At 36.2% G+C, this 24,350-nt stretch overlaps 2 protein-coding genes across 3 annotated transcripts in view; both read right to left on the bottom strand.

Moving 5' to 3' along the window:
- Positions 1–748: 748 nt before the first annotated feature.
- Positions 749–13,465, bottom strand: SNF8 (SNF8 subunit of ESCRT-II). 2 transcript variants are annotated; one of them, XM_026669736.2, is made up of 8 exons: positions 13,291–13,465; positions 11,310–11,360; positions 10,813–10,861; positions 9,778–9,882; positions 7,551–7,623; positions 4,075–4,216; positions 3,220–3,294; positions 749–2,671 (listed from the first exon to the last, which is right to left on the bottom strand). In XM_026669736.2, the coding sequence occupies exons 1-8, from the start codon at positions 13,342–13,344 to the stop codon at positions 2,534–2,536; spliced, it is 687 nt and encodes a 228-aa protein (XP_026525521.1). In that variant the 5' UTR covers positions 13,345–13,465; the 3' UTR covers positions 749–2,533. The 2 variants fall into 2 exon arrangements, with proteins under 2 accessions (XP_026525521.1, XP_026525520.1); XM_026669735.2 differs by having other exon boundaries at positions 10,723–10,861.
- Positions 13,466–17,924: 4,459 nt separating this feature from the next.
- The window catches only part of GIP (gastric inhibitory polypeptide), a 28,830-nt gene continuing 22,404 nt past the window's right edge, over positions 17,925–24,350 (bottom strand). The window contains exons 2-5 of the mRNA XM_087947340.1: positions 22,533–22,622; positions 20,813–20,953; positions 18,743–18,877; positions 17,925–18,021 (exon numbers count right to left, since the gene is read on the bottom strand). Of these exons, the coding sequence (XP_087803466.1) occupies positions 17,925–18,021; positions 18,743–18,877; positions 20,813–20,953; positions 22,533–22,622 (463 nt within the window). The remainder of the gene's footprint in view (positions 18,022–18,742; positions 18,878–20,812; positions 20,954–22,532; positions 22,623–24,350) is intronic.

Here is a 24,350-nt window from a genome sequence, read left to right on the forward strand (position 1 = left end):
TGGCCAAGGAATGAAAATACAGACCTGGATAATAAACATGTGAATTTAAGAATACATTAAATAAAAGCACCTTTTTGGAGTATAGCTTCCAATTCAGAAAAAAATGTCCAGAAATACATTGAGCCACAATGCTTTCCTGGGCAAATTGCAAAATAGTTTCACATATTACTCTTAAGCCATAATGTAAGCTTTGCTTTGGCTGGTTAAATAGGTTTTCCATGCTAGGTTCTGGGAGGATTTGAATGAGTTGCACAAGAGAAAGGGGAAAAAAGCCTTCTAACCTGCCATTCAATCTCATTTTGACAGTAGCTGTCACTAGCATTTGCAAGCAATTCACAAGAAGTGACTCCCTTTCTATTTGTGAACACATAAAATTTGACTCCGTCTTACCCCAAATTAAAAATAAAATAAATTCTGATTCTGGAAGAATGATTGTGATTATTCCCTCCCTTCCCCTTCATGTTCCACACTATAGAACAGTGTGCATATGGGTATGTGAATGTGTTTTAATATTCAAGGGGGTATCGTATACACATGCCTACTTAGGAGAAAATCCTATTGAGCTCTATGTGAATTAGTAAAGAAATTTAGGATTACACTGTTTGGCTGCAGTGCATGTATACCAGAAATTGCTCTGGAATACAACTTTTTCCAGAGTAAACTTATAGAACTGTGTTTGCAAAAGCAATAGGAAGGTGGTGCTTAAATGGCTTCAAGCAATCACAATGGAAGAAATTCATACCATCAATAATCAAGTAGATTTTTTTTTAATTAGGCCTAATAAATAGAGAAAAATCACTGATTACAAACTGATATAATTTCAGAGGATACAGAAAAAAAGCTAAAGAGATTCCAATACTGTTAGGTGTTGTTTCTTTTTATAGCACGAGTTAAGCTCAATCTCAAATAAGAAATAGAAGCATCAGATCTTATATCAAGTTTGGCTTTTGATAGTCTTCAAATATTGGCTAATCTGAATCCTGAAAAATTATAAGGCATCTGGAAACCATACATTTCAACCTGAAAAATAAAAGTTCTGTTTAAAAAAAAGTTGTGCATGAAAAGAAAATGGCTTTTTGTATACTTTTGGATAACAAGAAAAATGCCCAGAGCACTGGTCTGCTTTGTTAACGAAGTAATCTTCCAAATTAATGTGAAATTCAGATTTTATTTTTTGTACATCGGAAGTACTAATTTTGCATTCAAAATAGTTTACTCTTCATTTTATTGCCAATATTTTATCAGTATTGTTTCTCTTGATAGGGAATTATAGGATACCAATAGTAAAGTAAAACATAGCTTAGATTGAGTTCCTGCACTACAGTATGACTCTGTCCAGTAATTTTTGTGGGAAGTCATTAGCCTATTACTTGCATCTTCTAGATAAGTAGCTGTCTTTTGATCTTTTCATAACCTCAATACCATTGGATAGGGCATCAATCTATAGCAGGCCAACTCTGTACATAAATTATTCCCAATCAATTTTTCCTTGTATTTTGTATGAAGTCATAAGATGATTCTTAGGATGTTAAAGGAAGCAATTTCTTCTTCCACATGGCATGATCTGTGAATATAGCTACAGAAAACTCTTTTACTAGGCTAAGTGTAACTTTTCAGTCAGTCCTCAAACAAGTTTTATCCTGGTTTTTTTTTTTTTTTGTATGCATGAATTATATAAGAATATAAACTTATTGTTTTATGGAAATTAGTAAGACTTCAATGCAGTCAATAGTTTTTCAAATGTCGATAAAGTTTTATATCCACAACATGAAGTTTAAGACATAGCTTTATGAATTTCAACTTTGTATGTGCACTGCACAAATATGGAAGGGTATATTTACTGTTTACAGATTTCAACATGCTAAGGCACAACATGGTTACGGTTGTGAAGATATATTTTCACACAGTATCTCAGGTCAAAGGAATCCTGACTGCCTGAATGGCTGAAATTGGACTAAGCATTACCCATGACTTTCTAAACAGTCTTTCCAGATACTTTTGCTTTTTTTAATGAAATTGTAGAAACCTCCAATTATGAATAAGTTGGAAATAATAATTTGGTCCTTTACCCAAAATCTAAGTTATTAATTTAAAAATTCAGCTGTTTCATCATACAGAAACAACTTACACAGAACCCTTTACAAGTGAAGGGATTCAGTATGTATATAGTTCAGTCAATATACTACTCAACAATCTCGGGATAAGCAATTGAAAATAAATTAAAACAATTTTAGCATCCCACATCAGTCCTCGTCCTAAACATTTACAATAACTGAAAGAAAAGGCTACAATTTTGGACAGACTCCCTCCTGTCTCCTCCCCATTACAAGAACCAGGAATTTGCTAATGAAATAAAAATCTTCATTTGGCAGAAATCCACATTTAGTATCAAACATGTGAAATCAGGTTTTAGCAAAGCAGAAATTTTCTTATGTTTTAAGATCCAAGGTAATAACTACTGTTCAATATTACCATATTAACAACCAGCAATTGACCTAATTCTGTGTTCAGTTATTACACATCTTTGATATTGTCAAGGTAAAGCTTCCTTTGCTTCTTCGGGTGTGATTTCCTGAGAGTACAGTTCCGTAAAGAGGGCAGGTAGCCAATACTGTGGCTCTCCTGGAGCTTGTGTATCAAGCCAGGCCATCCCTTCCTTCAGCAAATGATCCTGTTGGGGAAGAAAAGAGAAAAAGAAAAAAAAGTAATCAAAAGTAAGTGAATTATGGCACGAACTGTAATAGGCACTGAGCTTGTTTAGTGACCATGAAACACCGGCTCATATTTGGGAGAGAAGGTGGGAACAACAGACTGAAATGCCAAATAGGGAGAATTTCATAATTATATAATTATAAACACCTTGTCACAATGCAAAGCTCAGCTGCCTTTTTATGCCACTGAGTCATCTCAAGCAAGGTTATATATTATTATTTTAAACAGTTGAAAAAGCCTATTTTATATTTCAGTGATCTTGCCCAAAATCTCATGGCTTTGATGGTTGCCTAGAAACAAGAAATATTTCAAGAACAAATACTGAAATATTACAAAGTATAGTGTAATGCTGGTCCCATTACTTAATTAAACAAACAAGATGCCATATGAGGATTCTGTAAATATTATCAGCTTCTGGGGAAAACAATATTTCCAACTTTTTAAAAATCTGAATTTGAAACCCAAATAAAGGCAGTTCTTTATTATATGTCCAAATTACTGACATACCAGCACTTGCTTGGCTCGTTCCATTTCCCACTTTAAACTGGACTTGATTTCACTTATAGTCACATACCCCTTTTTCTGAAATTTAGAATGGAAAAAAATAGGATTTCAGTACATTTGCCAAGGCAGAAAAAGAATGCATAAAAAATAAAAAGAGAATAAAATACAATTAGTGACTGCTGTTTTGGAGGAGACATAGCAAAAAGAGAACATGTGCTTTGCATCCCCAAACATCAAATAACATCCTAATATCTCCGATTTAATTTTAGAAAATATTTCCTTACCAGTTTTTTTTCCTAATGAAACTATAAGGAAACAGTATCATGCAAAATAGCACTTACTTAAGATTTTTCACAGAATTCTAAAATCTGTCTGGAGAAAGAACTGGACTGTACAGATTGGGAAAAGAACTGCTCTGTTTATATGCTGTCTAATATGAAACATAGAGTAAGTTTGTTTTTTGCTTAGCGTGGCACTGAATAGAGATCTGAATAATCTATAGTTTGTTTAAGATAATAAAACAGTTTGAAATAATAATTTGGTATTGGCTTATTGTCTGTGGTTTCAATGTGATGTGCATAGTTCTGTGAAACAAACATATGTTAGATGAAAGAAATTGTGAACTATGAATACATTAATCTTTTGTTGACCTAAATATGTTTCCCAACTACTTACTTTTTTATTTTTAAGAAACATACAGGACCCAATACAGATTGGAATTGCAGCATGCAAAAAGGGTGGATTATTTCTTCTCTCCCCAACTAGATCATATAATCCCAAATTTATCTCCCCTGTAGTAGTTCCTATTCAAATCTCTAATTCAACATGCAGAAACACATTCTTTTCTAGTATAGGTACCTCAGCAAGCTGTATCACAACAGTGTGATCCATGTTTAGTTCAGCTGGCACAGACTGGATCAGGTATGTCCCGCCAACAGGAAGAATCCCGAAGCCATTTCCTAAAACTTTCAGCTTCTTAATTGCTCGGATAAGGTCATCTCTGTGGAATCAGGAGAGGGAAAAATAAGGCACAAATAACAGAAATGTTCAACTGTTGCCAGGGCAATACATTTCAATTCTTCAACACAACTTAACACAAAATACACAGAAAGTTGCACTGGGAAATATAGAATGCAATCTCCAACAATCATTGTAATTGTGTCAAAGCCTATTCCCCCAAAGACAAATTTCTAGCCTTTATGGTTATAAAGATGTTATGAAGCCAATGTGGACCCTCAAGAATTCAAACAATGGAAAAGTAAAATTTGCAGTGAGATACAGTCTAACACATAACAATACAGTTTAACACATTCTTTGGCTCAGTATTTGTAAACAGCAATGGATCATGCCCAGTATTTCCTAGTCGAACTACAGACAACTACAATGATCTAATACATATCGATTTTACAGTAGACAATGTTGAAAAAGCACTATGCAATCTAAAACCATCTCTATCCATTGGCCCGGATGGAATATGTGCCTACTTCTTAAAAAAGCTATCCACTGCCATAGCCAAACCTCTAAGCATAATCTTCGAAAAATCTTTCAGGACCAGCTCCTTGCCAAAACTATGGTCACAAGCCACAGTCATCCCCATCTTCAAAAAGGGAGACCCCAGCCTAGTTGAAAATTTACAGACCAATCTCTTTATGCTGTGTCACCTGTAAAGTCATGGAATCAATTATTAACCAATCCATTATCCTCCACTTAGAGACAAACAAACTACTCTCTAATAAACAATTTGGTTTCAGAAAAAAACTATCCTGCAATCTGCAACTCTTACACTGCAAAAACATGGAGTACACAACTCGATCAGGGCAAAGCAATAGACGCAATCTACATAGACTTCTGTAAAGCCTTTGATTCAGTGGTACATGACAACCTACTCCTAAAACTAAAATCTTATGGTATCTCTGGACACTTGCATAACTGGATAAAAGCATTCTTCTCAAACAGACAACAAATGGTCAAAATTGGGAGTGTCCTATCAAATCTGTACCTGTCAACAGTGGTGTCCCCCAAGGTAGTGTTCTAGGACCTACTCTCTTCATGCTCTACATAAATGACCTCTCTTCATGCTTTACATAAATGACCTCTGTGATCATATTAATAGCAACTGCATTCTCTTCGCTGACGATGTAAAGCTGTTCAATACCACAGACAATACTGCTACCCTTCAAAAAGACCTCGACTATGTATCAGAATGGTCAAACAAATGGCAACTTCAAATCTCAACAAATAAATGCTCTGTCTTACATATTGGCAAAAAAAATCAGAAAATAAAATACATGCTGAATAGTCAAGACCTTGTTGATGATCCAAACTCTGTCAAGGATCTTGGAGTACTCATCTCTAATGAACTAAGCGCTAGAGCCCACTGTAACTACATAGCCAAAAAGGCGTAAAGAGTTGTTAACTTAATCTTACGTAGCTTTTTCTCTGGTAATATTATGCTAATAACTAGAGCATACAAAATATTTGCTAGACCAATACTCAAATACAGCTCATCAGTCTGGAACCCACATTACATATCTGATATTAACACAGTTGAGAAAGTCCAGAAATATTTCACAAGAAGAGTTCTCCACTCCTCTACTCGTTGCAGAATACCTTATGCCACCAGACTTGAAATTCTAGATCTAGAAAACCTAGAACTACGCCGCCTTCGGTCTGATCTAAGTATAGTATATAAAATCATACATTGCAATGTCCTACCTGTCAATGAATACTTCAGCTTCAACCATGACAAAACAAGAGCAAACAATAGATACAAACTCAAGGTTAATCGCACCAAACTTGATTGCAGGAAATACGACTTCAGCAACAGAGTGGTCAATGTCTGGAATACTCTACCCGACTCTGTGGTTTCTTCCCCAAACCCCAAAAACTTTAACCTTAGACTGTCTACTATTGACCTCACCCCCTTCCTAAGAGGCCTGTATTGCTTTCCTGGGAAAGATCTTGAGCATAGACTATATTGACTGTCTTCCTTTTGATGAGAAGGACCAAATGACTCTCATGGATCTCATGGCCAACATTCTTGTTGATGCTATATGTGTTTTTCGTGATACAGCTTCAGGAAACCATATAGCCAAATATTTAAATGATCTTTACCATCTAGGGCAGTGGTGGAGAACCTTTTCAGCACCAAATGCTGAAACAGGAATAGAAGAGCAGCTCCCCACCATGTGTGCGAGAGCACCAGAAAGAGGAACTTTAGCTTCCCCCCCGATCTTCCGATTTCTAATGTGCATACAAAGACCAGCTGGCCAGTGCATGCATGTGCGCCAGGGAGCTGCTCTTCTGGTTTCTGGCACTTCTATGCACATGAAGACCAGCTGGTCAGTGTGCATGTGCACACCAGAACCTGGAAGAGCAACGGATGACGGCTAGTGTGCCTGGAGAGATGGCTCTGCATATCACTTCCGGCATGCGTGGCATTGGTTCGCCATCACGGATATAGGATAAATCTATGTCTCCTGGTCTTTTGTCAAAAATGACTACCTTGGTTTTAGAATAGTTTTATCTGTAAATACTTTTTCCTGCAGTATATGCCTAATTTTGTCAGGATTCTTTTAATTCCAAATAATGATGTTGATATATCATGTTGCTTGCATATAGTAATGAGGGGCCTTTCTTGTTTTAATTGATAGGGCATGCAAGGAAGTATTGTTAAACTCTTCTACAATGTTGTTTATTTAAAAATTAAAGAGGAAGGTGTCCAATATAGAGCCCAGGCAGACACATTTTGTAGTTTTAATCTGATTTATTAGGGAGCCATTGTAATTTATTTATACTTTTATTTAAGTGTCTTCACACAATGTATACATTAGGTAGTCTTTCCTTCTATTTATTATATTATATAAGTCAATAAATTTTTCATATAAATATTTTGAGGGCCCATTTATTGATTTGTGAATCAGATGTTGTAAGGTAAAGCAATGCTCTATAGTACTATGGTCCTTTCTGAAACTTGCCTGTTCTTCTGCTATTATCTGCCTAGTATCTGCCCAGTCAGTCTATTTGGAAGGAATCTTGTATATAGCTTACTCCTTATGTCAGTAAAGCTTAAAGATACTGTCTTAAAGTTGCCAAGTTTAAGCAACTCAAACAAACCATATCTGGTACAACAAATTATTCATTTTTATACAATATATTGGAACTATAGCTCAACACAAAAACTTGGTCACTAATGAAAATACTGTGGTCACAATATATTACCATAATTGTTATGGTTAACATGATCAACTATTACCATAAGCTGCATAATGTTTTCATTAATTGTTAAAATTACAGACCCCCACAGAAATTATAGTCATGAATGCAACACTTACTGGCTAACATCTTGAGCAAATTTTCCTCTTCCTTTGAGCACTTGTTGATGGAGTTCATCCAATATTATTAATCCTAGAGGGAAAAAGGAAACAACAGGCAGATTTTAAGAAAAGTTGACTCTTATGAAATATTTTGTAAATTAACATTGTAATTGCATAAATCAATTTTCTCCAAATTGTTGCCATCTGTACATGTCAGGACTATAATATTGGTAAAAATTTAAGTGAGTTGTAATCTAAATGGAAACTAGATTAAAGAAGGTGTGTGTGTGTGTGTGTGTGTGTGTGTGTGTGTGTGTGTGTGTGTGTGATGACCCAGGGTGTGACACAGAAATAACAAAGTCACCAAAGTAGAGTAAGTTCCCTTTAATACCTCTAACTTGGCCCCAATGTCCAATTATCCTCAGCTGGATATCAAATTCTTCAAAAAACAGTATAATAAAAAACCAACACAAACCACACTGAAGTAATTAACATGGCAGGCCAAGATGATAAATTGCAGACTTCCACAAGATAACGCAACAACCACAGTTGGGAAGACATCAAAACTCAGATAAGCCTCAACCAAGATAAAGCACGCTTTGCTTCCAGCAAAGAGCTATTTAAAATGCCCCACTTATATTCTGTTCTCCCAGCTGCAACTAATGAAAGGGATCAGGGCCTTTTCCTCTCCCATAAGACATGTTTCTCCCTTTTCTGTTCCTCCCTGCGTGCCCTAGGATGAAGAGGGGATGGCCCTGGGTCTTCCTCTGAATGCCCAGCCAGACTGTGCTCTTCCTCCCATTTCTTCCACAGCCACCGGAGCCACACTCCCACTCCGTCAGCTGCTCAATCTCCCCCTCAGAAGCAGACTCCTACAAGGGCATGACAGTGTGTGTGTATAATCCAATTAATATAAATATCTCCGATTAATTCCATTAACTAAAAGGAGGCTAATTTCTTAACAGGCAGATTTCGCTGCCATCCCATACACACTTACCAAGATTTAAGTTCCACTGAACATAGTTGTATTTGCTTCTGAATAAATGTGTAGAGGATTGCAATGCATTTTTTTAAAAAAAAGAGCTTTAAAAGCATAAAGCCATGTTATGATGCCACTAAAGCAGGCACAGTCAAAAATATCAATGGTTTAGGGAGAAAAATGGCAATAATCTGGCAAACATGGAGCTATCCACTCTGGGGGTCTTTAAAGGAGCTGCTGGGCTGCACATAGTGTATTCATCTTGACTTAGCAAAATGTGTGAAATACGCTACAAATATGCATAAAGTTTTTAAGGATACTCTCTCAAATTAAGTGTCTCCAAAAGCAAAAATAGATTACTTGGTAGCAAAATATTTTGTATGTTAACCCATTACAATGGATCTATTACTTGGAATCCTGACATTGTATTTGGTTGCACAAACTTAAATTAATGGAATAACCTTTTTAATTATGATATATAACACTGAATTGTTAATTTTTCTGGAAAATAGCATTCATATATCTAGAAAATTTGGAGGCTATGATAATTACAAAAGTGCATTAAAGTAGTCCTCAAGTTACAATCACAATTGACCCTAAAATTTATGTTGCTAAGTGAAACGTTTGTGAGTTTGTCCAATTTTACAAGTTTTATTGCCACAGTTAAGTGAATTATTTTAAGTTAGTAACATGGTTGTTAAATGAATCTAGCTTCCCTGTCAACTTTGCTTGTCAGGTTGCAAAATGTGATCACATGACTCTGGGACACTGCAACCAACATAAAACACGAATCAGTTGCCAAGCATCTGAATTGTGATCATGTGACCATGGGATATCACAATGGTCGCAAATGTGAAAAACAGTCATAAATAACTTTTTCCAATGCCGTTGTAACTTTGAAAGGTCACTAAATGAACTGTTGTAAGCAGATGACTACCTGCCTTACAGAGATGGGCTTAGGAAATTGGGCTTAGGAAAACTCAAGTTTCTAAGGCTTGAAGGTAAAATTATTGGAACAGAAGTAACATCACCATACCAGGTGAGAAAAATGAACTTTCCTTTTAATTTTAAGGGAATGAGACTATGAGGATTCTCCCACTCCCTTAATATTGCAGAAAAACAAAGAAGGCCTAAGAAACACATTAATTTGGTTGGGGGAAGACAGGTGGGAATGGAAGCAGAAGGCTTCCTACATGTAGAACATTTTACCAATGAAATTCATCAGCAGAAAGTTGAGGCCTGCACGAAATTACTGAATACAATTACCTCCATTTCTGTGCTTGAGAGCCAAGCAGACTTCAATAATTTGGACACCCAGCTCATAATAAAAATCTCCTACACCCAACATTTCTGACCAGAATCCTTTACCAGCTGCAAAAAAAAAAAAAAAAAAAAAAGTAGGTTATTTTAGGGAAAAAATGAGCCATTTTCTCAGAGGGACATTCCTCTCCTCACCAAAGTCTCCTTGTGCTTAAAGGGAAATCTCTTTATGCTTTAGAAACCATTTCCTGTCTAATGCTGATCCATTTCCTCTCTTATCCATCTGATCCACTTCCTCTTTTATTTTCATTTCCTACTGAAACAAGCCAAGACAGAACAGTTTACCTTGCTGCCAATGATGGCAAGGAATTCTATGTACGTGAATAGAAACTGATGAAGGACAGAATAAAACAGTATTTCTCAACTTCAGCAACTTGAGATGTTTGGAGTTCAGCTCCAAAAATTCCCCATCCCAGAGCTGAAGTGCACATACTTCAACATTACTGAGTTTGAAAAACACTGAAATAAACAATGTTATTCATTCTGCCATCCATCTTATTTCACTTGCATCCATACTTTTTCCGTCTCCTTGGTCGGTAGTTATTTTATTATTTTACTATATTATAATCCTACATTTCCACATGATTTTCCCTTTAAGGCCTTTAAATCTTATTTAGTGAGAAAAACTCTGAAGACTAGTCATACTTGTGAATTAATTTACTAGGCTATTCTAGAGATTTATCATTTGCTAAAAAAGCTTCATGATGATGTCTTTATTCTAAATAAATAAGACTCAGAACAGACCATTTTTATATCTAAAGCACACAGAAGACCAGATATTGCTTAATTCCTGATACCTGCAGCTAACTGAGAAATGCTAGGTTTATTCAAGCTCAACTGAAGAGCTATGATTCCCCCATCAAAGTTCTCCATTCCTTCCCCATTGCTTACAGGCTAGTGGATCAACACCAATTGTTGCACACATGTTTTGGAACTGGACTCTGAATTCAGGATTTTTACGGATTTCTTGTTTGTGCTTACTAGCAAACTCTTCTAGGTTACTTTTAAACGTCTCCAGCTGCTTAGACATCTGTAAATTTATTTGGAAAAGACAATAGAGCAACAAAATTAGCCGGTTTGAAATACTACTACAGATTCTTTTAAATAATTTTCCACACAAGACAACACATAGCACAACATTGTGAATTACCCAATTCAAATATCAATGTTGAAAGCATTGATTTAATTCAATGGATCATCTAACCCAAGCAACTATCTACCAAAAATGACCACAATTTATAGGAAGTTTGCAAGTATTTAAATATTACTATCACACATTTTCTACATGGAACTTTTTTTAACCTTTCTCCAAGCTGCTGATATTCTTGATCATTTGTAATTGATCAATTTATAATTGATTTCCATAAATTATAAGCATATTTTGTATAGAAGGTTAGTGTTACAGCTTAATGCCTGGGATCACAGCTACAGATATCCTTTCAATTCCAAAAACAAACGTAGGCATTTTCATATCTCACCTGGGCTAACTGATCTTCAGCCAAAACTGTCCCACGTTCCTTATATTTGGCCTAAGAAAAGAAATAATTAATTTTTAATATTATTGATAATTTTAGTCATATTATGATTGTGCTATTCATATTGACTCTTAATGACCAATTTTCTCCATGACATATTTTGATACTGAAGGCTTATTTTTTTTTATCAGATGGGGATATCCTTTTCCATAAATATTTTATATAAGGCTTTGTTAATTATGTTTGTACAACATACTAAACCATAACCATAACCATGGTTAAAAAACAGAGCAGCTATGTTCATGTCATATGCTAAGCTAGGACAAACAAGCCACATTCTGATGTATCCAGAGAGGGACTTATTCATAAGAGGCACAGAGACTGTAAGATTGGTATTATAATTTCTCCTCCTACCACATTCCAATGAGGAACAAATTAATAACTGTTTCTTTAAGAACCATACTGGATAAACCAATTCATTATGAAAGAAGTGGTCCTGAAGGTAACTGGGAGCCAAGCCATATCAAACTTTTAAAATCCAGGTTAAAAACAGTATGTTGAATTGCACTGGCAATATTGGAAACCAATGTAGGGCCCATAACACATATGCAAAATATCTACAATAGCTTTAAGTCAACCAGGTCACTGCATTTTGCCTCAACTGCAGTTTCCAAGTGGTTTTCAAAAATAGCCATATGTAAAATGTATGATCCACCTTCACTAGGGCCATTGGCTCCAGCCAACGTATCAGATTCAATGGTAGTATCTAGCCAACCTTGGCTAACCTGAAAAACCTAAACAAGAATAGACTTGGTTAGAACATAGATAGGAAACCTCAAGGAAATGTCAAAGCTATAGGTTACCCTGAAGAGTTGCAACATCCTGGAAGAAAATTAAGGCATCAGGAATTGACCTCTACTCAAGGTAGTCATTGTTCTAACAAATCCAGCCAGAGAATACATTGTTTTAGGACGTACCATAAAATATTGAGAATGGTTAGAAAACAGATGGTTAGAAAAATGTGTCACTTCAGTGCCTCTGGAAGGCAAAGCTAAGTATGGGATTGGCTACCCCCCTCGTGCTGGCCGAAGAGGCCTACTGTGGACCCCATCAACCAAGGACTTGCAGCTGGTGGGATACAGGAAAACAGACTTGATCTTTGAAACATCTTACTGTAGGAGATGAGGTCTGTCCCCATCCTTCTGGCCTTCAGGGAATGTCTTAAAACTTGCCTATTGCTGGAAGGCCTTGAAAGATAAGCTCTTGAAGGGACCTTGAAGGATAAGCTCTTGGCTAGAGGTAGCTATTGTAATAGCAGAAAAGTCATCACCACCACCTTCTGCTCTAAACCTGTGGTTCTCTAGCTCATTTTAGTTATTTGTAATTTTAATCTGCTTTTATACCTATATTTTTTACATATTTTTTTATGTTGTAAACTACTCACTTCAAACCATGAAGTGAGCACCATATGCATTTGATTAATAAATTTGATAAAATATCACTCCTTCTAAAGTATGGGTCATTAATAGAGGAAAATAGGATGTAAGCATTTTCAGAGATACAGTTACTCAAGAATGCAGAATGGGCTAACTTTCTGGAGCTGAATTACCACAGGAAATGAATAAGAAAAATAAATAAGAAATTCCACCAGTTAATTTCTAACACAATCATTCCTGAAGTGGAATATACCTCTGGGCATGTGCAAAGTGTCTCTCCCTCACCCTAGAGCAGGGGTTTCCAGCCTTGGCCTCTTTAATCTGGATTCTGGGAGTTGAAGTCCGCCAGACTTAAAAGTGGCCAAAGTTGGAAACCCCTGCCCTGGAGTCTAGTAGTCCCTGTACAATCCCGACCCAGACCTCCTCCCCGCTTGGATACACGGCACCCCCGAGGCGGAAAGGCCTCGCCAGGAAACTCTCTGTACTTTTCTCTAGGAAGGAAAATCCTTTTCTTCTGGAAAGCATAAGAGAGGAAAAAAGGACCTCACCTCTGCCAACTTTTTTTTGGCGATGGCGCCGGCCCCCACGCCCCGGCGGTGCATCTCTTGCACGGGGGTGGGGAAGGGAGAAGGAGAAAGCAGCACTCAGACCCGAATGGCTCGCCGACGAAGGGAGCACTGGAGGCAGCGCTACACCGTCTACCAAACCCCGTCCCTCCTCATTGCGTCATCAGCATGCGACAAGCAGGAAGTACGCCTGGGTTGAGTAATTTCCTTCGATTCTCTCATCGCTCTGGCAAAGAAGGAAGCCGTTTGACTCGAAGTGGGGAAGGTTTCTTCCACTTCATTTGTCTGATACTGAAATCCTAAAAAGGGGACCGGAGGCTAAAGAGAGAAATCTTCGCCAAAGCCATCTTTGGGGGCGTGCATAAGGGGGCGTGCATAAGCGCACCAACGTGCCTACCGTCCCTGTCCTATTGTTTCTCTTATTCTTTTATTTTTCTTATATGTACCCATTTCATGTATTCACAACTATGTATACACTTATACTTATTATCTTGTAAACAATTGGCAAATCAAATAAATAAATAAAATAAAATAAATAAATCTTCAACCGACTTCCTCCCAACCTTTGGCTGTCTAGACTAGAGCAGAGGTCTCCAACTGGAGAATTCTGGGAATTGAAGTCCACAAGTCTTAAAGTTGCCAAGTTTGCAGATCTCTGGTCTAGAGGCACTGGACTGCAGCTCCCATGATGCACAACCTTCCGCGTTGTGGGGGGGACGACGACTGTCGCAACCTTGGTGAACGTCAGCCGAGGAAAGATGTTCAGAACGATAATGATAAAAGTCCTGGCACGCTTTCGGATCAATCAGTTGAAAGCCCGAAAGTAGCCACGGTAACCTTGTAGGAAATGCCCAGGTGTCAAAATTACACAACTGGCTCTCTAAGGAAATAGATTTTTCTCTCCCAAGTTCAATCATTTTCTAAGTTCCTGGGAGTTTTTACAATCAAAAAGTAAGCAACTTCAATAAGTAAAAAAATGGGCTGCAGCTGTAGTCTTCGAGAATTTTGAGAAAGTGTTAGTTTTTGTAACGTGAGAGATTAAAATAAGTAGGGGGTGTGCATAAGCGCACCAACGTGCCTACCGCCCCTGTCCTATTATTTCTTTTTATGTTTCTTATATATATACATTTCATGTATTTATAACTATGTTTATACTTATACCTGTTATCTTATAATTGCTTGACAAAATAAATACATACATACATACATACAGTTCACTGTATTGTGTGAATCCAACTAATGTGGTTGGTTTATGGTTCTCTATTTTGTGAACTCCAGCAGTTGGAATAATTTAATAAAATGTAGTCCTACTTCTGAAGGCAAGCTGTTCTATTGGTTGATTGCTCTCGCTGTTAGAAAATTTATCCTTATTTCCAGGTTCAATCTCTCCTTGTTCAGTTTCCATCCATTATTCCTTGTCTGGCCTTCAGGTGCTTTGGAAAATAGCTTGATCCTGTCCTCTCTGTGGCAGCCCCTCAGATATTGGAACACTGCTACCATGTTTCCCCTGGTTCTCTTCACTAGACTAGCTATGCCCAGTTCCTGCAATTGTATGTTTTAGCCTCCAGTCACCTAATCATCTTAGTTTATCTTCTCTGCACTCTTTCTAAAGCCTCAACATTTTTTTTATAGTATGGTGACCAAAATTGGATGTAGAGCTCTAGGTATGGTCTTACTAAGGCTTTATAGAGTGGTATTAGTACCTCACTTGATCTTGATTGTCTCCCTCTGTTAAACTAGAGCTTTTAGACTTTTACAGATGTTTTAGGATCTTAAGCTCCAAACCTCCCAGCATTGGGAATTTCGAACTAACACATTTGGAGAGTGCCAATCTGGGGAAGGATACTGTTGAACATGCTTACGACAAAGTTTATAGGATTGTATAATCCCCTTGTATTTAATTATTCCTTGACAATGGTACTTTCCTGCCTTGACTCTTATTAGCTATGCCTAATAAAACCTATTTTTCTCCTTGTATAAACTATCCCACATTCAAGATATATATCATCTGTACAAGTAGTTCTTGATTTAGAACCATTTGATTGGTGACTGTCCAAAATTGGCACTGAATTGCACTGAACAAAGTGACTTAGGACCAGAGGTGATATTCAGTAGGTTCTGACCAGTTCTGGAGAACTGGTAGTGGAAATTTTGAGTAGTTCGGAGAACTGGCAAATACCACCTCTGACTGGCCCCGCCCCCATCTATTTTCTGACTCCTGAGTCCCAGCTGATCCGCTGAGTCTTCTTTTGTTTCCCTGAACAAGAGAATGGAAAGCAGATTAGTGGGATGGGGAGGGAATGGGATTTTGCAGTATCCTTCCCCTGCCATGCCCACTAAGCCACACAACGCCCACCAAGTCACGCCCACAGAACCGATAGTAAAAAAAATTGAATCCCACCACTGCTTATGATCAACATTCACACGCAACCATTGCAATATCTCCGTGGTTATATGATCAAAATTTGGGTACTTGGCAACTGGCACATATATATGACAGTTGCACTGTCTTGGGGGCATGTGATCACCATTTTAATCTTCCCTGGCTTCTGACAAGCAGAGGCAATGGGGGAAGCCAGATTTGTTTTACAACTGCATGATTCACTTAGCAACTAGACTTTGAATGTACTTTGAATGTTCCAGGCTGTTGTGAGCATGCTTCATTTCTTTTTTAAAAAAATACACTTTATTGATTTTAAAATAGACCAACAACACATACATCAGCGTAAGAGAGAAAAAGATAATAAAAAAAAGAATAGAAAGAAAAAGATAGAAAACAATTAAAAACATTTTCATCTTCAACAGTTTGTGAGACCTCCTTTTTATCCTTATTTTATGCCATATACACAATCCTTGCATATATCTGTATATCTCTACTATGATTCTATCATATCTTCTTTTGCCTTTTAATGTGAAATCTATCTTTGGTCTATCCATTTGTACCAGCAGTTCCAGCTGTCGTAATATATTGAAGTGTCTTTATCTTTTAATGCCAAGGTTAATTTGTCCATTTCTGTACAACTTAAAGTTTTTTGAATAATCATCTCCTCTGATAGAACATGAGGCTGTTTCCAACATTGTGCAAAAACCAATCTGGCCACTGTCAAAATATGTATTATTATATATTTCACTTTTTTTGGTAGTTGTTTATCAAAGATCCCTAATAGAAAGGACTCTGGCTTAAATTCAATCTGTTCTCTTGTCATTTCCTCCAGCCAATTTCTAATTTTCTGCCAATATTGTTGAGCTTCTGTACAAGACCACCACATATGGAAGAAAATTCCCTCTCTTTTTTTGCATTTCCAGCAGTTCGGACTCATATGGGGGTGCATCTTCGCTAATTGCTTCATTTCTTCTAGTGACAGGACAGCCCCCAAATAAGCTATCTCTTTCTCACCATTTGCCCTCTATGCCTTTTTGTTTTGTGTTCCTTTTATATTCCTCATCCTATCCTTGACATTAGATTCTCTTCAAGTGTCCAAGGAGACCAGGAGACAAAGCCAAGCCCTGCAACCTTAGTTGAGGAAGAAGAGGCTGTACTAATCTACTTTCACACAATACATATCCTGAAATGCATTCCATTTATTTGGAGTTGCAGAAGCTAAACTTTTCCTCATTGCAGCATTCAGAGAATTAGATATTTTTGTTGCTTATTTGCAAATTTCTCTGCGATTCTCAATTTTGAAAATACTGTATTTCTCTTCCAAATTATTTTTATTTATCAGGATAATTGAAGGCTTTGACTCTTAATTATATATAACCTCAGATTGGTTGTTTAAATCTAAACCTATGCTTGAGATGAAAGTTAGAAGCCTCAAATCACTGAATGACTTAGAAATAGAATGTGAACCTCTTTCAAGATTTTATATACAGCCTATAATAGCTCACCAATTAACAGATAATGTCCTTTTCCAACCAGATGTTCTTTTGTTTTGTTGGACTACAAGCTCCGTGAGCATAGTGACTGGAAACAATGGCAACTATTAATGGCCAGTACTGTGGTTCCTATCAGAAGTCTCATATCCCCATTTCTGTTCTTATTAAATAACAAGCTAAACATTTATTGGCTTGAGAATAAATCATTTATTGTCAGTGTCAGCATTGGCAAACTCATTAATAAAGGGTACAAAATAGAAAGTTCAAATTAAAAAAGAAAAAGTAGATCCAGCTTCTTCCTCTAGGAATCTATGGAATCCTGAAAAGTTATAAATGAAGATGGTGAAAAATCTAGTTTGGTAATAGCCTGATGTTTTGAGGAAAAAAAGATAGTGTATGATCAGTACAACCATTTTAATACATAACTTACAGATCCCAAACAAAATTTTCAATTTGAATAGTTTCACTATATTGGTTAAATGAAATTTCTGCAAATAATTACAATAAACTGTATATCTGCCCCCTTTTAAAGAAATAAATATATAATTACTGACTAGCAACAGTGAATAATATCTGATAAATTCTATCACATATATTTTGACTGTGGACCCCCTCAGTAGACAGGATAGTGTTTTTGTGTTTCAGTGAAACAGCCATGAAAACTACCATGTGTTTTTATGTACAGTTGGTACGGTCCTAGTCTTCCGAATAAGGAAGATGTGAATAAAAGAGTGATTTACTCACACTAGCTTATAGAGGTCAGCAAAAATCAGCCACACCAGAAATTCTTGCCTCTGGATGTTCTTCCATTCATCTGAATCCATTGGAAAGGAAAGTCTACAAGACAAAGACTTTGGAATCTCAGAGACCAAGACAAGCAAATAAAAGAAAGAGTTACTAATTTGCTGGATGGAGCTGTGGGGAAACCTCCCCCCCCCCAATTCATAGTTGTCTAGGCAACCAAAAATATTAGGCCAGTATCTAGTATACAGAGCCCATTAAGGCATTTCATAAGAATTTTATACTTGACAGCTATTTCTGTCTACAGCATTTAGAAGAGATTGATACCAATTTGTAATTGGTTACAATCATCAAACTTAATCTGTACCGCAGGGGGAAAAAACCAGTTCAAGAGCCTAAAGTACAACTGCTTTGTATATAGCAAAGGTGGAGTTTATGCCTAGTTAAATTGTCTCAGTAAATATACAAAAAGTGAGTTGTATTCTTCACTTTTATGACATGTTATTTTTAGTCTTTCCTGCCTTTTTTTTTTTTTTTACTTAACCAAACTGTGTGATCACAGCCACTGTAGTTTGTAGTCCAGGGTTTTCAAAGCCATTATAGTGAACTGGTTAAAATGCATTATTGCAGTCATAGATTTCCCTCAGTCAATGTTTATCTTTCCTAATGTTTGATTGAGGTTTACAATAATTGTAATCCAAAATAATTGGAAGTAATATGGTTACTTAAGAAGGCTGGTTTTGTTTTTAATCTGGAATGCAAACACTTCTCTTGTGATAAAAATAAAATAAAATCTTCAGTGGTTATCTTTTCTCACCTCTGCTTTCCTATGATTTGCAAAAGCCATCCAACATAGTCCTTTGCTTCCTGAGTCTTTTCAGCTTCATCACCATGATTCTTTTCATCTGACATTGTAATATCAGCTTCTCTCTTGGATGGTTCAAGTTTGTTTCTGTGGTGCAGAGGGGTACAAAAGGTTTAACTTGGGAATTCTAAGTGCTTTATATATATATATATACTAATTTATATTCAGTTCTAACTAAGAGTTAAATGAAGCAACATATTTATCCCATCTAATGCTATTCCCACAATAGAATATTTGGAATAATATTTTAAATATATTTTTCTGCATGCAGACCTGCATTTTTCTGCATTTAATCCAATCCTCTAGTATAATTTTCACTATTTGCTTTCTGTGTAGAACAGACAGATGATTCTTTTTTTTTTTTTTCCCTCTGGGCGAATATTTGTTTAAGATTTTGGGTTTTTGTTAAAACAATAAAATACTTAAGTAGGAATGGTATTTATATTATATCCCTTCAAGGATGGATACAGTGAAATTTTTATATCATTTGTGGTCCAAGAGTCTTTAAAAGTTAAGGAATGTGTTAAGGATACATGTGCATTAGGATACCTATTTTATTTTATTTTTTGTTAAAATCAATAACAATTGTAACAATACTGCTCAGAAGATTGGAACCCTTGAAACTTTATGCAACATCTGGTGTATGGGTTATATTTTATCTGTCCTTGTTATATCACTTCAGTTCTGAAAAATTTATCTGTCTTTCTGGTTATCCATCTGATTTTATCATATTAAGTTCCCTCTTATTTCTGAAAAGCTGATATAGCATCCAAAGAGGTTATTCCATTTAAGAATAAAAGTGACCTCAGCAGAAATTTTTGTCCATAACATGGCATTCTATCCATGAATCCATACTAAAAATATGTAAATTCTTTCTTTCTTTCAAATATATTCAGTATAGTATTCGGTGAGAATATTTTTGTAAATACAGCACTTAATCATAATTAGAGGTTGGTTTACCTTGGAGAATTTTCCTAAGGACTGAAACTTAGTTTAGAGTTCCAGAAAATCTGAACTAATGCCAAGGTTACCTCTCACATATTCATTTCCTTTTCCTTTATATAAATGAATTATTTCTAGCAATTAATTACATCAGGAGGTAATTTGGAACGGCTCATAATAATTATTTCTTGGTGTACTCATAAGGTGAATTAATGTAATATAGACCTTGGACAGTAGTGTTGTTTAAATAAGAATTTTGGGTAAAGAGTTGAGGAATTTATCAAGAGATAATTGCAAGGCCATCTAACTTTTGAGACCCCACTATAATATCATTAAGTCTAATTCATTATTTTAATTAGAGTTTAAAATGGCTTTGCTGCATGAGTGATTTTATCTTCAGATTAAAGCAATGGATACTATGATTCATGCCAAAATGAAAAAATAAAATAAAATCTAAAGAGATGGCCAAAGTTTCTAACATGTTTATAATTTGAGCCCTAGCATGTCACATATTCTTTTATAAAATTGCACAAAATTTCAGTCATTTATAATTTTAATTGGAAATTTGATTTTGTCCATTCATAGACACATCCAGAAAAATTGCAAATAACTTATATGCCCATCCTACTCTTAACTAGCTTGCTAAGTCATAGGGAACTTTTTTTTTTACAAAAGAAAAGCATATTGTACACATGAAATACACTGTCGGCTTTTGTTAATTTTTGGTTTACAAATCACAATTAAAAAAAATACTTCATACCAACATCTAGATATATGAAGGCATCAAATATCATAATGGATGGAGAATTACATAAGTTGCAGCACCAAGTTGTGGAAGATTGGTACTGAACATACATTATAGCTGAAGTCAGTCTTAAATTCATTTCTCCAATGTTACTGGGCATATTTACAGTATATTCAACTAACTCATTTTTAACACTGCTATAAAGTAGAAAAACAATAATGATCTTCTTATATGATTTTCCTTTTCTTATGTGTGCACTCAATCTTTCAAGCTACGGATTCATTAATATATTTTTTATCCTGGATAAATTAATAAAAAATGTGATATTGACTTACTCATTCTTGTTCTCCCTATGGTTCAAGAGCCACTCCACAAAGTTCTTCTTTAGCATGTTGTCCAAAGTTTGACTATAATCACTTGCTAAAGTTCCCTCAGAATATCGCCTTTGCAGAAATGTGGAGTCTCTTAGATTTTCCCTAAGAATATAGAAGAAAAGACATGGGTCAAGTTTACATATTGTGTCAAGATGTGTTCTGTAAAACTATGGGTTCTTGAACAAATGCTATTTGATTGGGTTTGCCCTGCATGATAAGCTAAAACTAACCCTGTATGTTGAGCACAGTGACTGACCCTAATCAAATATGTACTTGTATGTATGTGTGAAATCAATTCCTCTTTTCCATTTAGGGAGATAACTCTTCTAACAATTTATTGATTCAACATAGTTTGTCATAATAGGAATGCATGCAGGGGAAGTACCAAAAGAGAAAACCATTCAAAAAACTTCAAATGATTATTTGGAAAACCATCTGAATTCAGCTTTAAAATCTGAGACCTGGAAATGTTAAGAGTTGGCATACAAGTTTAATTAATAATAAATAATTATGATGATGATAACTTTTTAATTTAATATCATTTAAGTCAATATTTCAATGTGACAAGAAATAATCTGCAGATTTGCTATAGTCTTAAACAAAATTCTGTATTCCAAAAGGCAGAGAAATTGGAAAGAGTGTGGAGAAGATCAACAAAGATAATTAGGGGACTTGAGACTAAAACATAAAGAATAGTTTCAGGAACTGGCTAGGTCTAGTCTAATGAAAAGAAGGACTAAGGGTGAACTGATAGCAGGATTCCAATATATAAGGGGTATCAGAAAAAAGAGAGGGTCAATCTATTTTCTAAAGCTGGGATCCCCACCTCCCCCTCCTCCAGTACCAATCCATGGCCTGATAGAACCTAGGCTGTATAAGTTAGTGAAGCTTAATCTGTACATGCATGGGATCCAGGTAGCATGTAAGAATATCCTCCCCGGTCTGCGGAAAAAATTTCCACAAAACTGGTCCCTAATACCAAAAATTTGGGGGACTGCTGTTCCAAAGCACCTGAAGAAGTAACACATGGAAATTAATCAAGGGGAGAACCAATCTAGAACCAAAGAGAAATTTTATGACAGAACAATTAATCAGTGGAACACTGATTAATCTTCAGAAGTTGAAGGTGCTTCTTCACTGGAGGTTTTAAGAAGAGATTTGTCTGAAATGTTATAGGAGCAACTTTCAACTTCTGGGCAGATGATAGAGGGACCAATCTACCAATCTACCAAGCCTCTGGAGAGCTAGGACAGGACCACTCTAGTGAAACTTCAGTTAGCACTACGGCAGAGTGACAGCACTGAAGTGGCCCCCATTTTGCCAAATTTCTATCCCACAGGGATCATGAGTACAAATTTTGGATGCATTCTATGCATTAGCCCCCTTTGGCTGAAAAATTGTTGCCCTTTGGTGCACCATTTTGCCCAATTGAAGATTACAGATACAGATGAAGCTGCTATATCTTTAAATGCCCTGATTAAATATGTTGGGTGGACATAGCCATTTTTAAACATATTTTACACATGTAATATAGAAATATATTTGAGTAACCATGAGGAGCATTACTAGATGGGTAGAAAAGTGAAATCCAGTTTGATTGTTCAATATTGACACAGAGGTAATTTACTAATGCAATTGGCAAAAAAAATGAATATCAAAGCATCCCTATTTGTGTATTTACCTGGTGCCATTTTCTTCCATCAGCACAAAACCCAGAGAGATCAGAAGGAGAGAGACAACTTTGAAAGCTACCATGTTCACAACTGGAGTTCTGCAATTTAAAAGCATAGGAAACAGAGAAAGAAATTCTTCTGAACCAGAGCTTGAAATGAATTTCTTCTATTATGAATCTTCTAAAATACAATTTTCAGAAGTTTTGTATAGAATTATAATGCAACCTTATGTGGAGAATGTACATTTGCATCTAAAGTCAACAGAATGAAGCAGGTGCCACAGATTCTAGGATCATTTTTTCCTGAATTCCTAACTGTACTCCTAACCAGCCTTCTGTAATCTAGTGCCTTCCAGCTGTGCTAATTTTAACTTCTATAAATCTCAGCCAACTGAGAATTTGGCAGCTGAAGTCCACCCCATCCAGTGATGAATTTCAGATGAAATAAAAGACTACTCCCTTGCCCACATTAAAAATAAGATTCCAGTAGAAATAGTATTGTCTTCTGTGTGTAGAATGGAGAGGTAGATTGACTGTTGCCTTGAGGCTTAGAATTGTCCTCATCAGTACTTACAGCCAAACAGATTTATCAGCAGTTTACCATCTTTCTACATGGCAAGCTACTGTATATTCCTACAGACACCACCATATAGCACTTATGCGATGCTCTTCTGCTTCATAAGGGCATAGATTTGGTTTGGGGGGGAGGAAATATCAAACTGCATTCTGTGGATGTAGAAACTCCTCACATCAGTATTGTATCAAAACTTCAACACTTTTGTAAAGCATTTTCTCAAACATATGGGAGGAAAATATTTTCCAACAAAGGAAAAAGTAGTAAAATTGTGGGATATAGTGCTGTTCCATGTACATTAGTCATGAAATGGCTGTGGGCTGTTGTTTCTCATGGGTAATCATTCTATTAGGGATGATTATTTTGTTTGTTTTAAATGAGAACAAGCCAGCCCTCTGGCCTTTAGAACCCATCTGCTTATTCTACTGAATGATACTAAGGGCCACAAAACTAAATTCCTTTATAAGGACATCATTACCTACCATAGGATATATTTACTCTGTGGAAAGATTGTTTAACTCCTGCCAGGCTGAGAAATTCTGCTACACAAATTTTGTTCAGTCAAATGTTAATTCAATTTAAGGAAATAAAATTGGTTTAGATTTTTTTAAAAAACTGAATGTCATGGAGACACTATCTTGGGGAAGGAAGATTAGAAGAGGAGTAATATCAATCTGGATAACAATTAAGTAGCCCATCTACACCACACTCATCATCACTGCCATTTCTTTATTTCAAATCGCTTTCTTCCCTTTTCCAAAGGGTCACTGAGCAACAGCATTATTTCTTAGTGTAGAATCTGATCCCCTGAGAGACGAATGAAATCTGAGAGCCTACCTGGTCAAGCTGCTTTTCATGAGAGGATCTGGCATCCAGCAACAAGGATTCCTTATATACCCAAGGGCATGACAAGGCAAACCATTTCCTTAGGAACAACACAGGAAGCTCTGCACCTAATCAAACTAAATTAAAAGCAATTTAGGCCAGCTACTTTTAGGTTCACTGACCTTTGGAGCATGAAAATGCCCTTTTAAATTATGTTTGTATTCCTGGCAATTAAACTTGTGCTGTGTTGCTAAAATGAAGATCCGGTGCATTTTCTATAATTAAAGCCATTAAGCATCCAGATTTCCCCAGAACCACTCCTCGGTTAATTAACAGAACCTAAGGGACCATGCTACTGTACTTTGTCCTGGCTGAGACAATCCTGCATTTGGGTTGCTTTTCTTCTTTGATTTTAGTCGGTTATCTTT

The sequence above is a fragment of the Notechis scutatus genome, chromosome Z (assembly GCF_049901735.1).
Source record: "Notechis scutatus isolate UNSWTSFEM ecotype Mainland chromosome Z, rNotScu1.2, whole genome shotgun sequence".
NCBI lineage: Eukaryota > Metazoa > Chordata > Lepidosauria > Squamata > Elapidae > Notechis > Notechis scutatus.